At 49.5% G+C, this 16,865-nt stretch overlaps 1 protein-coding gene across 2 annotated transcripts in view; it reads right to left on the reverse strand.

Annotated features, from left to right (window-relative positions):
* SF3B1 (splicing factor 3b subunit 1) overlaps positions 1–16,865 on the reverse strand; it is a 316,805-nt gene that overhangs the window by 42,144 nt on the left and 257,796 nt on the right. For both annotated transcript variants that reach the window (XM_078680435.1, XM_078680436.1), the window contains exon 24: positions 15,054–15,270. In XM_078680435.1, coding sequence (XP_078536561.1) covers positions 15,054–15,270 — 217 coding nt within the window. The remainder of the gene's footprint in view (positions 1–15,053; positions 15,271–16,865) is intronic.

Genomic DNA, 16,865 nt, shown 5'->3' on the forward strand with positions numbered 1-16,865 from the left:
GGTCAAGGCCTCATTAAACGGCAGCAGAGGCTCAGCCGAGCTAGACTGCGGTTTAAGGACCTCAGTGAGGAGGTTAGTCCTCACGGCCACGACGGGGAGTTCAAGGCCCAAGGCCTTGGCCGCCCGCGTCTGCACCACACTGTAGGTTGCCCCCTCCTCCGTAGCCACGGTAGGAGGTGAGACAAAACCAGTGTCTGGCGAAGTGTCCAGACCACTGGCCTCCCCAAGTCCACCTGTCCAGTCCTCCTGGGACTGACACTCCCGTGTCAGAGGGTCATCAGACCCCTCCCAATTCTCCTCATCACCCATCCCCTGGTACTCAGGGGTGTCAAATGATGGGGCCGGCTCATGGAAGACGAATTCTCTAAATGGCGTCGAGAGCAGCGCCGGTACCGGAGCAAGGGAGGCATCGGGGATGGCGCCGCCCGAAGACGGCGCCGGAGGTGACACCTGAGGGACCGGCACCGGTGAGGTCGACAAGTCAACCGGCGACGACCCGGACCCAGAAGCGGATCCAGTGGGGCACTGCGGCGCCGGGCCCGACGGCACAGTCGGGGCCGAAGCACCCGACAGCGTCGGGCCGAAGCCCCCGACCCGCTAGGGCCCCCAGACTGGTCCGCTGGGCCCGAAGGCGCCGTGGAGCCCGTTGGAGGGGCGAGGGACCTCATGGCCACGAGAAACCGTTCGATCTCCTCTGGCGTCGCGCGGGGCCCAGGGACCAGACACGACGCTCCCGACTCCGACGGAGCCGCGTGGGTGGTGTCACCCAAACCACCGGCCGCGTCGTGCGAGCGTGGGGGGGAGTCGGAAGAGCGATGACATCTCTGACTTCTTGTGCTTACCGGACGACATCGACCCTCAGGAGTGATGTCGACTCCCGGAGCTATGGTGGCTCCGCTCCCGCGACCGGTCCCTCGACCTCCGTCCGGACCGGGACCTCTCGCATCGCGGGGCCGACTGCCGGAGTTCGAGTCGCTTGCGGGACCGCTCCCGCCTAGCTTTCGAAGTCAGGGCCTGGCAGTCATAACCGGTCTTGTCGTTGTGGTCGACGCCGAGACAGTAGAGACACCGACGGTGAGGGTACGTGACCGACATCAGTCGATCTCAATCCTCACAAGGCTTAAAACCTGGCATCCCTACCGGCACCGTTCGGAGTCGAAGACTTGATAGAAAAGATCAAAAAGGATCGTAAAAAGTTTTAGTAAAAAATGTACTACGGTACCACTTTTTCCGGATCTGCGCTGCTGGTGCGGAAAAAAGAAGAACTGACGTCAGCACGCGGAGGTGGCGTCTAAGTACTCCGCCTACCGACGCGCAAGGGTACTGCTACGCAAAAATTTCCGGATTCAGTCTGACGCCTGGGGATATTCTAAGGTAAGGAATCTATCACCAACGTGTCTCTTTCAGATACTGCTTGCGAAGGACACAAAGAACTGTTTTGTTTTCCTGTGCTCTTTAGTTCTTTCCATGTAATGCATTACTGCCCTTCTAGCGTCCAGAGTGTGCAGTGCCCTCTCTGCGCTTGAGGATGGTTTCTGAAAGAAGATTGGTATTTGTATTGTCTGGGTCATGTGAAACCTTGACACCACCTTTGGCATAAAGTGTGGGTCCCTTCTCATTACCACCCTATCATTGTGTATTTGAATGTAGGGTTCTTGCAGTGTTAGCGCTTGCAGTTCGATTACCCTGCGTAGCAAGGTGATTGCCACTTGAGCATTTGTAGTGATGCCTTATGAATGGGTTCGAAAGGTGCCTTCATAAGCTCTGTTAAATTAAGGTTCCATGCCGGTGGTGGCATCCTTTTGGGTGTTGCTATTCTTTTAGCCCCTTCCAGGAATCTTTTTACTACTTGTGATGTAAAGAAGCTCTTTCTGGTCTCTTCTCTTGAGTAGGCTACTATCGCTGCTAGGTGTACCCTCAGCGAGGTGGAACTTAGGTTTGATTTGAGTAGGTGCGTTAAATATTTTAGCACCGTTGATTCCCTTGTCATCTTCTTGTGCAGTTTCCCCTTGATACACCATTGTGTGTATCCTTTTCCATTTTGCCACATAGCACCTCCGTGTGGTAGGCCTTCTTGACTCTCGTAGCACCCGCAGTGTGCTCTCCGGCAGTTTCAGATGTGAAACTGTCTTCAGGAGCCATGCAGCTAGGCTCTGGGTGGAGTACCTCTCCGTTTTGCATGGAGAGTAAGTCTTTTCTTTTCCTGAACCTGTGAGGTGGTCCCTGCGCCATCTCCACTATTTGGTAGAACCATGACTGCCTGGCCCACTATGGTACCACCAGAATCAGTATCATGTTGCTGGTTCTTCATTTGCTCAGTACCCTGTGTATCAGTGGTATCGGGGGAAAAGCATAGGCAAATATTTTCAACCAGCTTATCCATAGGGCATTCCCCTGGGATTGTTCCCCTGGTTGCCTGGATGCATTTTGTATTCTAGTGTGTTGCAATGAGGTCTATTGTTGGTGTCCCCCATTCTTGAATAGCCTTTGAGTTTCTTGTGCATTGAGCTCCCACTCGTGGGATGCTGATGTCTGTCTGCTGAGCCAGTCTGACTCCATGTTGTCCTTTCCTGGTAGGTGTATAGCTAGGTCTATATTTAGAGTGGGATGGCCCATCTCCATATGTCCTGCGCTAGGTTGGATAGTGCGACGGATTGTGTTCCTCCCAGTTTGGTGATGTAGAACATCGTTGTGGTGTTGTCGGTTTGTATCAACACTCTTTGCCCGTACAGTTGTTTCTGGAAGGCTTTTAGCGCTAGGAACACGGTCTTTAGTTCCAGGTAGTTGATGCGCTTGATCGCATCTGTTGGAGTCCACAGGACCCGCACCTTGAGCTGGTTTTTGTGTGCTCCCCATCCCTTCTGGGATGAGTCTGTGGTGATGGTCACTGTTGGGTTTCGTGGTGTTAAAGGCGTCCCCGTTATGTTCTCCTTGTTCCACCACGCAATCTCCTCTTGCACTAGCGCTCCGAACAGAGTTTCTCCATTGAAGGGGGTGTTCAGAATGTTATCTGTACTTCCGGCTTGAAGCCTGAGATCCTCAGCCAGGCATGCCTTCTTTCTGTGACCCCCGATCATCATGAGCCTGCTGGATGGGTCTGCTGCAATCAGGGCTGATTTCAGGCATGAGTTTGGTATGTTCTTGCCTTCCTCCACCAGGTGTGTTGCTCTCAGTTGGTATTGCTCAGTGAGGTGTTTGAGTAGCTGTCGGATCTCCTCCCAATGCTGGTATGTATGTCTGTTGAATAGGGCATTAGAGTTGGCAATGCGCCAGTGTACTGCTGCATTCCTCTCTATTTTCCTTCCAGTGAGGTCTATCCTCTTACTTTCCTTGTCTGGTGGTGGGCCTGAGTTTGTGGGAACGTTGGCCCTTTTTCTGGCTGTTGCTGCAATGATGGAGTCAGTCGCCACGGATCCCTGGATGTAAGGAGGATCCTTAGAGGAGTGTTTGTATTTCTTCTCTGTCCTAGGTGTGACAGACCTGCAGCTTAAGCTGTTGCCGCATTCCTGATTACCATGTTGTAGATACCAATGTCATCTGGCGGCGAAGGCCTCGAAGGATACGTCTCCCTGGCTCTTCCGGGCTTTTGGCGTCGAGGTCCTGCCAATCCAGGTCCTGTGCCACCGAGAGTGCAGAGCCCAAACTTGTGTGCTGGTCTTACTCGCCTTCCTTGTCATAGTATAGGCCCTCTTCCTATTGGTGTTCTTGGGGCTCGGGAGTTTGGCGGCTCTTCGGCGTTGAACTCCTCTTCGTCCTCGACCATAGTCGTCACCAGCTTTGAAGGGATGGTGAACCTTTTCATCCGCTCGTCAAATTCTCTTTTCCTTTGCAGGATGTTATCCATTTCGGCCTCGAGCCTTCTCTTTTTCCTCTCCATCTCGGCGGCCTGTTCGGCGTAGTGTGTTTCGGACGATCTCTTTGACAGACGTCAAAGTAGCCTTCGGGTCCTTTTCTTCAGCGTCGAGCATGCCTTTTCGGGGACGTGTTTTGACGACCTAGGCTTTTCTTGTGTTTTCGCCGTCTGGGAGTCCTTTTCGAAGGATCCGCTGGGCTGTTTGTCCCTGGATGCAGCTGCGGGCGTCGAAATTTTCGGCGCCAGTGCTCCTTTCGTGGACTTAGACTCTGTTTTTTGAGAGTCTGACTCAGGCTTTCGAGAGTCTGTCGGGGGTTTAGGGGTCGACATCTCTCCTAACTCTTTTGATGTTTTCTTATCAGTCTCTACGACCGTGTAGTCATCTGCTTCCTCGGCAATGTTGTCCTCTTCCTCACTGGAGAGGTCCAAGTCCCGAAGCGACAGAGGTTGACCTTGGCCTTGAATGCTGTAGTTGGCTCTCCTCTGCCTCTCTCTAACCCCGAGAGTCTTCGGGGTAAAGACCGAGCAGGCGTTGCAATCCTTGCTCTCGTGGTCGACCGGCAGGCAGAGGTTGCAAACCGGGTGCTGGTCCTTCTGTGCCTATTTGTGCTGGCAATTGCGGCAGAATTTGAACAGAGTTTTGTCCATGCCTGCGCTTAGGGGGGCCCCTGTGTGCGCATTCTCCGCTGGACGTCGAGGTCTCCAATGTTCTCCTCAGTGGTCTTGTTTCTGGATGTATTCCCTAATCTTTTTCAATAGATTTAAGTCTTTTCCCTCTTTTCTCCAAAAACTCAGGAACCGCTCGGTGACGATCCAGACCCAACAGTGGAAAAAAGAATCTGAAGATGGCGCCCAAAGGTGGGAGCTTCCGCAGGAAGCGTGCCGACGTCACAGGAAGGACACCATAAGGTGGGACGTTGACTCCCACCTGGGCTATGAAAAAAAAGAGAAAAGACTACGACTCCGGACCCAACCACTAGACCGCGAAATAATGCACAGCATAGTGCATCCAGAAAGATTCACGCTGCAAAACGGGTTCTTTATATGATATATCAAAATGAAATATTGTGCAACGAGTCCAGGGGTTCCCTTAGGAGTGCACAAAGGCTTACTATGGCAATCCCAAAGTGCTCTGTGAGGGGGATAGTGTTGTTCAAGTAGCCCTAGGCTTAACACAGAGGAGTACAAGAAATCTGAAAAAAACACAATGGTGAATACATGAGACATGACTCAAGAAGGAGATCCACAACAATGTATACAAATACCAAGTATCTTTACATGTGTTTAGGCATCATAGGAAACTAGTTCAGTTAAGTATGTTTTTAAGTATGAATTCTTTCAAGTTCAAAAAGTCAACAGCGCAAGTTCTGCAATGTTAACCTATGGAAAGAAAATCATATGCAGTTTACCAGTCCTTGTGAGCGACTTACGGGACCAGTGTCTTGCGTCAAAGGTGACTAAAGGGCAAGGTCCAACGCAGCACCAACAGGTCAACTACAGCACCACTAGGGCGGCTGGGTGCAGTGGTGCTAACAGCGTCAGGTGTCCAATGCAAACCAAAGGGAATTGACCTTGTCACAAAAAGGCTGCAGGCGGGGATAGAGGTCAGTCCGGTGAAATCAACGGGTGTCTTTGGTTCTGGCGATGTTATGGGACATGGGGACACCTTTGATCCTCTTCTCCTTGGGACGGCAAGTCCGGGTGCAGAAGGTCTTTGGGGTGTCGTTTTTTTCTGTCTGGCAAAACTTGCGGTTGAGGAGCCCTGTCAACAAAGGCTGCAGAAGACGTTGATGAGTTCATGAAGAGTCACTCTACAGTGTACTAGGTCTTTGGTCCATGTTGACACAGTTGGCTCACTTCAACACAGGCTGGAGGGGGGGGGGGGCTCCGGTGCAGGGGTTCTTGGCGGCACCAGGTTTTGGCAGGGCCAGGCTGTGGGTACTCAGCAGCTGCGGGACAAGTTAACTTTTGGAGCAGTAGGCGAAGTGAGCAGGCAGGGCTGCAGCACTGGTGCTAAGTCAGTTGCTGGGTCTTCTGATCTTGCTGTGCGACTCTTGTTAGTCGTCTTTCTTCGGGTCATCGGACCCATTTCTCTGGTGCCACGGGCTGCCCTAAAAGGAAAATGCTACTTACCAGTATGCATCTGTTCTTGGCATGTAGAGCTGCAGAGTTGCACACTGTGCAAAGATCGCCACCTAGTGTTGGGCCCGGATGTTTGCAGTTTGTTGTTGTCCTGAAAAGTTATTTGTAAGCTAGGAGATAGGCGACTCCTCCTTTGGACCACATTGCGCATGGACATCTTTGGGTACTACACCCCCTATATGACCATTTTCGGTTTTAGGTGGGCATAACCCTGTTCAAGAATTCTTATGCATGCCATCCCAAAGATGGCGACTTCTGAAAAGTCATTTCCACCTCAGTTTAGCCCACTTAAGGGGTGGGTACTAGCCTGAGGGTGGCAAGCCTACCTGACTAGCACATTTTCCTGCCTGTCCAGGTACCACAGGGGCTCTGGACAAGGGCTCAGCTTCCTCTCCTGTGAGGAGCCAGATCTGCATTTCAAATCTGCAATTCAAAGGAGACAGCTCTTTGAAGCTTGTCAGCATTGGATGGCTAATCAGCAGGTCATCCTGGGGAGGGGGCTTGACACCCTCTTACCAGACAGGCTTTTATTCTGGGTCTCCTGAGAGCACAAGGTCCTCACCCTAAGAAGTCATAAGTGTCTCGGGTGATAGGCTGGAAGAGTCCAGTAAGCAACCACGCCAGAGGCTAGTAGGTTTTCAGGGGGCTCCTCAGGGTGCGTGTACTGATAAATAAAACACTGGAATAAGTGTGGATTATCAATACTAGATATTGGATACCAAGCATCCCTATCATCAGCAAAGTAATCATGTAGGCGGGGAATTTGTTTTCACCAGTGTCCAGCACATGGTTTAAAAAGGCTTCTGTACTGCTAGTGATAGAACTGGCCAGCACAGGGGCATATCTGCTCATACAGGTCGCCGTAACATGTAATATTAAGCACTCTGCCTTTGGGCTGTAAGGCCTGCTGCAGGGGTGACTTACAAATACTACATGCAGTGTTAGGAGACATAGCACACAGGGATGTGTGACATGTCAAGCTTTCACTTTTGTCAGCACCAAAATACGCAGCCTGCAGTGGCAGTCTTGCATGTGTTTGGTGAGGAGTCCCTTAGGGTGACACAAATCATGCTGCTGACCTCAGGGAGTTACAGGATGTGCTCAAGGTATTGCTAATTGGGGGAAACGATTGATAATTTTTAGGGAAAGAACTACTGGGGACATAGGTTGCAGGAACCCAATACATTTCAGCCAAAGTTGCATCAAATCTAAGGCATAACGTGTGTGGTGGGCCTCTTAAGACACTAGCCCATTATGGAATCTGGAGCCAAAGGCCTCAAAGATAGTCTCATTGTACTGTCCATCAGTGCAAGTAAGTACCTGCTAAAGCAATGCAATCACTGTAATCTTTATCAAGATGGATACCATGGAGATCGAGTATTTGTATAGGCGAATAAGCTTGCTGCTAAGTAATGAACCTCAAAAGGTAGTCAACTATGAGGATTAAGCACCATTGTTTCAGTGGTCATATGAGTTCCTTTGTCCAGCCTGAAAGCCATAAATATGCAGAGACATTTCATATTGACCTGCGTGAAACAACTAAGTTGCAGTAGAAAAAATAACTGGAAAAGCCTAAAAATATTATCTAGTAAACGTTATATATCAGACTCATGAAATATATACTAGTGGGGATTCAAACAGATTTTTTTGTATGCTGCCATTCCTCCATAAAATAACTGCTACAAAGTGAAGATTTGTAATAGGATGATAGCAAACGGTGCTTAGCCTCATGCAAGATCCCCAACCCCCTCCATTCAGTAGGGTGTCTTATCTTTGTTTAAATTGTTATTGAAATATTCGTTGTTGCCATCAGAGGTGACTTATTTGCAGCAAAAGGTATTTGAATCAACAACATTTTAATGGGGACTAGAAAGTGTGTTTCACTGATTAAGTTTAATTTCTGGACAAACTTAGGACTATGGAGTCTTGTGTGGTGGAACAGACTACATGGAAAGATTCCAGTACATAAAAAATACGAACACAATAGCGGTGGTAAACAATGGGAATAAACCCTATATACTGGAGCAGGATGCACAACAATATATGTACGGGAAAAAATGAAATCTAAGGGTCCAGAGATATTAGGAAGTAAATGAGAAACATGGTAATTCAAATAATTAATTTTGAGAAATTCTCAGGAGAGGAGACTGAGAAAAATATCTTCTTAACTGGACTGTTTGTTAATAAAATGATTGGGTAGCATAGTGTAGCCTGATGTAGGAGCAATTGGTGCGGTCAGCTTCTTGTATCTGCTCAAGAGTTTTAGCTAGGCTCCCTGCATAATGAATATGCTACTTACCAGTATGCATCTGTTCTTGGCATGTAGAGCTGCTGACATTCATATCTATAGCATAGATCGCCGCCTAGTGTTGGGTCCAGATTATTGCACATTGTTGTCCTGGAAGAGTCTTCGAAGTATCACGAGATAGGTGGCTCCTCCCCTGGACTACAGTGCGCATGGGCATCGACTCCATCCCCAGATTGTTTTTAGCCATTGTGGCGAAGATGGAGTGTAACAGTGTGAGCGATGGCCATGCTAAGAGTAAGTGTAAATTCTGCAGCCGCTACAGGCGCCGGGGAGGAGGGCTGGCGATATGAATGTCAGCAGCCCTACATGCCAAGAACAGATGCATACTGGTAAGTAGCATATTCAGTTCGAGGTATGTGGGCTGCTGAATTCATATCTATAGCATAGAATATATAGCAGTCCCTCCATTAGCGGCGGCCGCCTGTGCCAGCTGCAGACGTTTGAAAAAGTGTTTTTAGAACAGCCTGCCCCACAGCTGCTTGCTGCTTTGAGTGCACATCTACACAGTAGTGCTTAGTAAATGTGTGTGGGGTAGACCATGTGACTGCTCTACAAATGTCTTCCAAAGGGATATTACCAAGGAAAGCCATGGAGGCCCCCAACTTGCGGGTGGAGTGGGCTCTGGGGGGACCGTTAAAGTGCGCTTAGCCTTGAGATAGCAAATTTGAATATACTTAATGATCCACCTGGCTATACCTGCTTTGGAAAGGGGGTTGCCTTTGTGTTGGGCAGAAAAGGCAACAAAGAGTTGTTTCGTCTTCCTAAAATCTTTGGTCCTATCGAGGTAGTACATCAAAGCACGTTTGACGTCAAGAGTGTGGAGCATTCTTTCAGCTACTGTCTCGGGATTTTGAAAGAACACAGGCAGTTCAATAGTCTGATTGACATGGAACTGTGAAACCACCATAGGAAGAAATCTAGGGTTAGTGCGCAGCACCACCCTGTTTGAGTGAATCTGTATGAATGGCTCTTGTACAGTGAGCGCCTGGAGCTCACTAACACGTCGCAGTGACGTTATAGCTATTAGGAAAGCCACTTTCCATGTTAAGAACTGAATCTCGCATGAATGTAGAGGCTCAAAAGGTGGGCCCATCAGTCTGGTGAGGACCACATTAAGGTTCCATACAGGAGCTGGGGGGGTTCTGGGAGGAATGACCAGTTTCAGTCCTTCTAGAAAGGCTTTAATGGCAGGCACTCTGAAAACTGAGAGATGCTGCCTGTTTTGGAGACAAGCCGCTATGGCGGATAAGTGTATGCGAATGGAAGCGTACGCCAGATTGCATTTATAAAGATGTAACAAATAACAAATTATGTTGAGTAGATGCATCAAGCGGGTTGATGTTGTGTTCTGCACAGTAAATGACAAACCGCTTCCATTTGGCTGCATAGCATGCTCTGGTGTTGGGCTTTCTTGCCTCCCGTATGATATCCATGCAGTCGGGAGGTAAGTTAAGGTAGCCAAATTCTAAGACCTCAGGAGCCAGATCGCCAGGTAGAGCTGTTGCGGATCTGGGTGCTGAATGTCGCCATGGCTCTGCGTCAAAAGTCTGGGTGTGAGGTGCAGCCTTTGATGCGGTACCACGGAGAGTTCTAGAAACGTGGTGTACCATGGTTGGCGTGCCCACGTTGGAGCAACCAGGAGGAGTGTCATCGAGTGTTGCTTTAGCTTTCGTGCCACCAGCGGTATGAGAGGTGCTGGGGGAAAAGCATACGCAAATTTGCCTGACCAGTTCATCCATATCGCATTGCCCTGCGACTGTGGGTGAGGGAACCTGGCGGCAAAGCTTTGGCATTTTGCGTTTTCCCTTGTGGCAAACAGGTCTATCTCTGGATGACCCCACTGCTGGAAGTACGGGCGGAGTACTGATGGATGTATCTCCCACTCGTGCATTTGGTGGCTGTACCTGCTGAGCAGATCCGCCATCTGATTGTCCTTGCCCGGGAGGTGTTCCGCCATGAGGAAGATGTTCCTCTGAATGGCCCACTTCCACATGCTCTGAGCCAGATGAGACAACTGTGGAGAGTGTGTACCTCCCTGCTTTTGAATATAGTACATGGCTGTCATGTTGTCCGTCCGGATCAACACGACTTTGTTGCACAGATGTACCTTGAATGCCTTCATTGCCATGAAGATTGCCATCAGTTCTAGGTAGTTGATGTGCATCTTCTGTTGCTGCGTTGTCCATAGTCCCTGCACCGTGTAGTGGAGTACATGAGCTCCCCATCCCTGGAGAGATGCGTCTGTCGTCAGGATAATCTGTGGCACAGGCTCCTGGAACGGTCGGCCCTTGCAAAGGTTGTGTGGATTCCACCAATGCAGAGAGTTGTATGCCCGACGGGTCACCAACACTAGGTGTTTCAACTGTCCATGAGCCCGAGTCTCGCGTGCGGGACTATGAAAATGCAGGAGGCCATCATGCCTATCAACTGCATGAACACTCGTGCCGGAAGCGAGTGTTGTGGCCTGAACTTCTGGATCAGCGACTGAATGCTGTCGATCCTCACAGAATTTGGCTGAGGCGTGGCTGCCAGAGTATTTATCGTCGCGCCCAGATACTGCCGCACATGGGCTGGCTGAAGGTGCGACTTTGGGTAATTTAGTGAGAATCCCAGATTGTGAAGAAGGTGAATGGTGTGGGACATGTTGGCGGCGCACTGCTGGGCTGACTTTGCTTGGACAAGCCAGTCGTCCAGATAAGGGTAGACATGAACGTTTTGTCTCCTGAGGTGCGCAGCCACTGTTGCCAAGCATTTCGTGAACACCCTGGGCGCCGTGGTCACTCCGAAAGGGAGGACCTTGAATTGATAATGCTGATTCTGAATGGTGAATCTCAGGTATTTTCTGTGTGATGGATGTAGTGGAACGTGAAAATATGCATCCTTGATATCTAATGTTGCGAGGAAATCTCCCTGATTGAGCAACGGAAGAACCTGCTGCAGCGTGAGCATGTGAAAGTGTTCTGAGAGAATGTACTGGTTGAGGGGCCTGAGATCTAGTATGGGTCTGAGGGATCCGTCCTTTTTCAGGATTAAGAAGTACAGTGAGTACACTCCTGATCCTATGTCCTCCACCGGCACAAGCTCTATTGCCCCTTTTTGCAGCATGACGAACACCTCTTGCTGCAATAAGTGCAAATGCTCTGTGGACATAGGACGGTGCCTTGGTGGGATGTTGGGTGGAGTGGACGTTAACTCCAGACAATAATCGTACTGGATAAGTTTTCTGACCCACCTGTCTGTGGTGATGGATTTCCAGACTGGCAGGAACTGCTGGAGTCTCCCACCGACAGGTGTTGTATGGTCGGGGGGCAGTGACAAGGCGTCACTGTTTGTTGGTGGCGGAGGTTCGGGAGTTGTTGTTTCCACGACCTCTGCCCTTGGTGCTGTTGCCACGATAGCCGCCTCTATTCTACTTGTTGTAAGAGGTCTGCGCCCCACTTTTAGTGTACTGTGTTTGCTGGGACATCTGGCCTCTGGAAACACCTCTATTGCCTGAGCGACGAAAAGTACTGCCCCATAACTGTTGGGACTGGAGAGCCCCCATGGACTTTGCAGTCTCGGTGTCTTTCTTTATTTTTTCCAGGGTGGTATCCACCTCAGGTCCAAATAAGTGATCAGGGTTTACAGGCTGATTGAGTATGGTGGTTTGTATCTCCGGTTTGAACCCGGAGATTCTGAGCCAGGCCTGACGCCACAGCATCACACTTGTGTTAATTGCCCTGGCCGCGGTGTCTGCTGTGTCCAGTGCACATTTAATAGAAGCATTCGAGATGAGCTTCCCTTCCTGAATGAGCATCTCCGCTGCCTCTTTGTACTCATCGGGCAAGCACTGTAATAGGGTCTCAAGTGTATCATAGTGTGCCCTGTCATATCTGCCCAGGAGTGCCTGAAATACGCCAGATATTGGCCGCTTGAGCCGCCACCCTCTTCCCTGATGCTTCTAGCACTTTCGATTCCTTGTCAGGGGGAGGAGCATCACCAGTGGTTTGAGAATTTGCCCTCTTCCGGGCATTAGAAACGACCAAAGAGTCCAACGGCAACTGGCCCTTGATGTAGGTAGGGTCACCAGGTGCCGGCTTATACTTTTTCTCAATCCTGGGGTTTATAACCCTGGCACGTGTGGGTTCCTTAAAAATGTCTGCAGCATGTTTCAGAACCCCCTTTAGCATTGGCAGAGTCTTGACAGTCTTTTCAGAGGTGGAAAAGGTATCAAACAGGAAGTCCACCTCAACAGGGTCAGCATGCAGCTGGACGTCATTATTTTTAGCCGCCCTCTCAATGAGAGCATTGAATGCCGCAGAATCCTCAGATGGGGAGGTTTTGACATTATATACTTGTGTCCTGGGCAGCGTGCGGATCCTCAGGGTCCCCTGCATCTGCCCATGAGTCCTGGTGATCCTCAGGATCAGTGTTGGCAGGGAAGTTGTACTCCTCATCATCCCCCTCCACAGCCTCCACATCTGAATAAGTGGGTGAAGATGGAGCAATGGTCCGAGGCCGTGGATCAATCGGCTCCACCAGAACTGGGGAATCCGTTGAAGGCTTTTTGCGTTTCAAGGGAATTATGTAGGACTCCATAGGCTGTGCCAGCGTGATCTTTCTCTTGTAGAGTGAAAGTTTACCGGTGTCTGCGTCGATAAATTGTTCCGACTGCTCCTCCATTAGGGGTTGTCGATGCTTCAAGCTCACCACTGGCTGTGGAGGCTTCGACCCCGTGGACACCTTCATGGGCGCGTTGTCGACCGTCCTGGGTGCGAACGGCTTCGGCGCCACTTTCGGCGGCAGCGTGAACTGGATTGGCGCCGAGGATTTTGGCAGCAGGCTTCGGGGTGGAAGTATCCTTCGGATCGACCGCGGAAGCCTTGTTCCTGATGCGTTGCAATGAGTCAGACACCTGCTTTGTGAAGGAGGCGGACGGTTTCGTCGACCCAACAGGCGTTCTCGGTCTACCAGCATGTGCAGACTCGAGCTCCAAACTTTTGGCCTTCTCCGGTCGAGGTGCAGGAACCGCCGCATTTGGATCGCCGTGTCCTCCGTCCGTGACGACGGCCTTTGGCCCCGACGGTTTCGGGTCGGCGGCCTTGACAATTGGTCTTGGTGCCCCAGTCTTCGGCTCGACGCCCTTGAGCGGTTTGGGCTCGACGCCCTTGAGCGACTTAACCAGATCAACAACCTTCTTCGGCTGCCCCGACATGGCGGAAGACGAGGAGGCGACCGGAGCGACAGACGTCTTCTGTTTCGACAGCGTCTCTATCACTTTCGGTTTCGTCGAGACCGAAGCCTTCACTTTCGGTTTCGATTTTACCAATGGCGGCTCTGCAGAAGTGTCCATAGTCGGGCCCGTAGGCGAGACCGTGGATCCAGGTGTAAGGTCTTGGGTAAGGCCATGTGGCGATCCCTCAACCTGAGCCTTAGTGATTGTTCGATCAGGGCATAGCTCTTCACCTGAGCTATCTTCTGTGGCCCCATAGGCCTCATTGTCGTCTCCTACCTCGTCGACGACTTCATCGATCACTTCGACGTCGTAGTCGATCTCCTCTGCCGGAGTAGAAAGCGGCTCTCGAAAGTCTTGCTCGTCCGCTTCTTCGCCCTCGAAAATGTCCACTGGTGCCGGGGCCGTCTGCCGGGCCTCCTGGCGCGCCGAAGTCGAATCGTCTTCGAGCGAAAATGGGAACAAGCCATACAGTTGGCTTCATCGTGATCCGGCGACTGGCACTTGTTGCACACCGGGTGGACGTCTATGTGGGGATACTTCGATCCGCACACGGGACATTTCTTGAACGGGCTCCGTTCCATGATGTGTCGTCGAAAGTCTGATTGCGTCGACTGGGCCTCGAGCACCGAAGAGCCACACGACTCCTCTGGAAGTCCGACTCGGGAACTGAGCCGGAACAGAGCTGGGCACCGAACGCAAGACAATACCGATGCTAAAGGAAAGGCTTTCAGGCCTAAAGGAAAGTTTCTATTGATTCCGACCTTGAGTGATCAAATATGCATCCAAACCCAATGGCGGAAAAAACCAATCTGGGGATGGAGTCGATGCCCATGCGCACTGTAGTCCAGGGGAGGAGCCACCTATCTCGTGATACTTAGAAGACTCTTCCAGGACAACAATGTGCAATCATCCGGACCCAACACTAGGCGGCGATCTATGCTATAGATATGAATTCAGCAGCCCACATGCCTCGAACCTATGATTATTCTAAGCAATAATCTATAGGTGCTTTGCAACACATTGGTAAAGGAAACATTTTTATACTGTAAAAAGAAAAAACCACTGCAGTTGCAAAGAAAGACTGATTGCAAACAGCAAAACATACTGTATGATGGTGAGAATTTTGAATGGCTCCCTGGAGAGAGATTATAAAATTAATGATAGCTGCATGTAGGGAAAATCAATTTTTATAAAGTACCCAGCAACAATACTCTCCATCCCCATTAATGGATATTTAGACCGTTAGCAAGCGTAAGCTAGTCTGCAACCTGTGCATTTGTTGACATGCAGAAAACATGATAAATGCTTAAGACACATGCAGTAATTTCTATATTTCTGTTTTAGAATATGATTTTGTATCAACAAGTGAAGTTTCCTACTCAAGTTTGTTATAGTCATGGACCTAAATATACACGGTCTTACATTACATTTTTGCATACCAAAGTTCCTCAGATACATATATCATTATTGCATGTAGACCTGCAACGCATATAAACACAAATAAGAGGACTTATCAACTGAAATTTCCAATATACCTGTAAACAATACTGCAACATTCTGCATGGACCAATAGCAACTCTCAGGCCTTCAAGAGCTCCCATAACTGCTTGAATAACATGAGGAGAAGTCTCAAAAACATTTGGCCACACATAATTTAGTAGGTGATTAAGAGAATCTTCACAGCCAAATCCATAGACACCGAGCGACATGTGTTGAACTACTGCACTGGCTGTCTGTCTATGCACAAGATCTCTGTAGCAAAAAAACAAGAACAAATCAAAGTAGTCAAATGGCAGCATTAAACATTAGGCAAACATATTCAGGTCACACAAATCCGAACTACCTCCCTTGAAGTGAAGAAGATTAGGGATTTCATTTAGCACAGGCGACAAGCTGATAAGACTGATTTTTTTCTATTAGACCTTGTGCAATCAAACTTGTTACATCATGTTATTGAGAAAACAGGATAAAGAATGCTGGCCCTGAACTGTAACACCACTGATTTGCATTGAATGTGAACCAGATAACAGGGTTGAATTAACCACACCTTAGCAAGAACCCTCACTCACTTCCCCTTCATTTGACTCAGAGTTTGAGACTACTCAGTTCAAGAGATTTTACAACCCCCTCCCAAAAGGACATGTCCACAAGAACCGGGCTACGGTTTCCACTACACTGTCCTCTATGCTTCAGTAGTGAAAATCCCCAGCTTTAAGTTACTGATGTACGTATTGATTTGCATGTTAATTTTGCCATTCCAACAATTTCCAAGGCCTTGTAGTTAAACTGAAAAAAAAAGACTGGGCCAGTCACCCTCCCACCCCTCACCTGCTTCAACCAAGATCCCATCAGATGCAACTTGCCTGAGGCAGCCTCGTCTCCCAGTCCCAACAGTATCACCCATAAGATGGTAGGGATAGGGTAACCCAACACTAACATACCTAACTCAAAACTTTTCATCTGGATTTTATAACATAGCCACCACATATGCAACAATCAATGGGGAAGCCAATAAGCTTGTCAAAATGTATTCGTTTTGACAATGTGGTTTTAAGACAAGTTGCGGTTACACGAGGTGGTGGCAGCTCCTCGTTACCTGCTTGTAAGGTGGGGCAGACTGCGAGTGATTTCTCTTGTGCTTAACTTTCACCATCAGCTGTGTTTGTAAAAAAACTGTTAGGAACCTTTTTTATAATTAACTTTTAAAAATTCCTGTGTTTGCTGAAATTGTTGGACCCTTTTTAGGTCTCGCCTCTCAATGCGCATACGCATTGAGCAGAGCGAGACTATAGGCACTTAAACAGACTTTACCCAACTGGCGATTTGGTGCTGTGCCCGTGCGCTTTTAGGTCAATGCGCAAGCGCATTGACCTAAAATGCGCGTGCACAGCATCAAATTGTCAGCCATCTGTTGCCCAGCTTGGTGCCGCTCCACCCCCTGCGGCATCATAGGCTTTCACGGCCGGCCGGCCGTGCTTTCAGTTTCACGGCCGGCCATGTGAAGTGCACTTCAAAGGCCGCTCTCCCTGCTCCTCCCCCTGCGCATTTCTCCTCCCCACAACAATGCCCTCCGTCTTGTTTAATTTTATTCTGAATGTCTAATTTTACCCCGTGCAGAGCTGTGTTTGTTCGACGGGTAAGCAACCTTGGAGACTGCATCCCATGTTTGCCTGCCTTCAACTGTGTTTTTACTGTAATATATGGACTTCGTGGGCTGCATTTGATTCGTGTTCTATTTTGAATGTACAAGTGTGCGCAGAACATACGTACTGGGGCTCTGTCTACTCTGTTGTTCAAATGGGTGTTGTTTACGGTTCCGCAGGTAGCTGAACCTTTTCCTCCTGCTT

The sequence above is a fragment of the Lissotriton helveticus genome, chromosome 3_1, assembly GCF_964261635.1.
Source record: "Lissotriton helveticus chromosome 3_1, aLisHel1.1, whole genome shotgun sequence".
Classification (NCBI taxonomy): domain Eukaryota; kingdom Metazoa; phylum Chordata; class Amphibia; order Caudata; family Salamandridae; genus Lissotriton; species Lissotriton helveticus.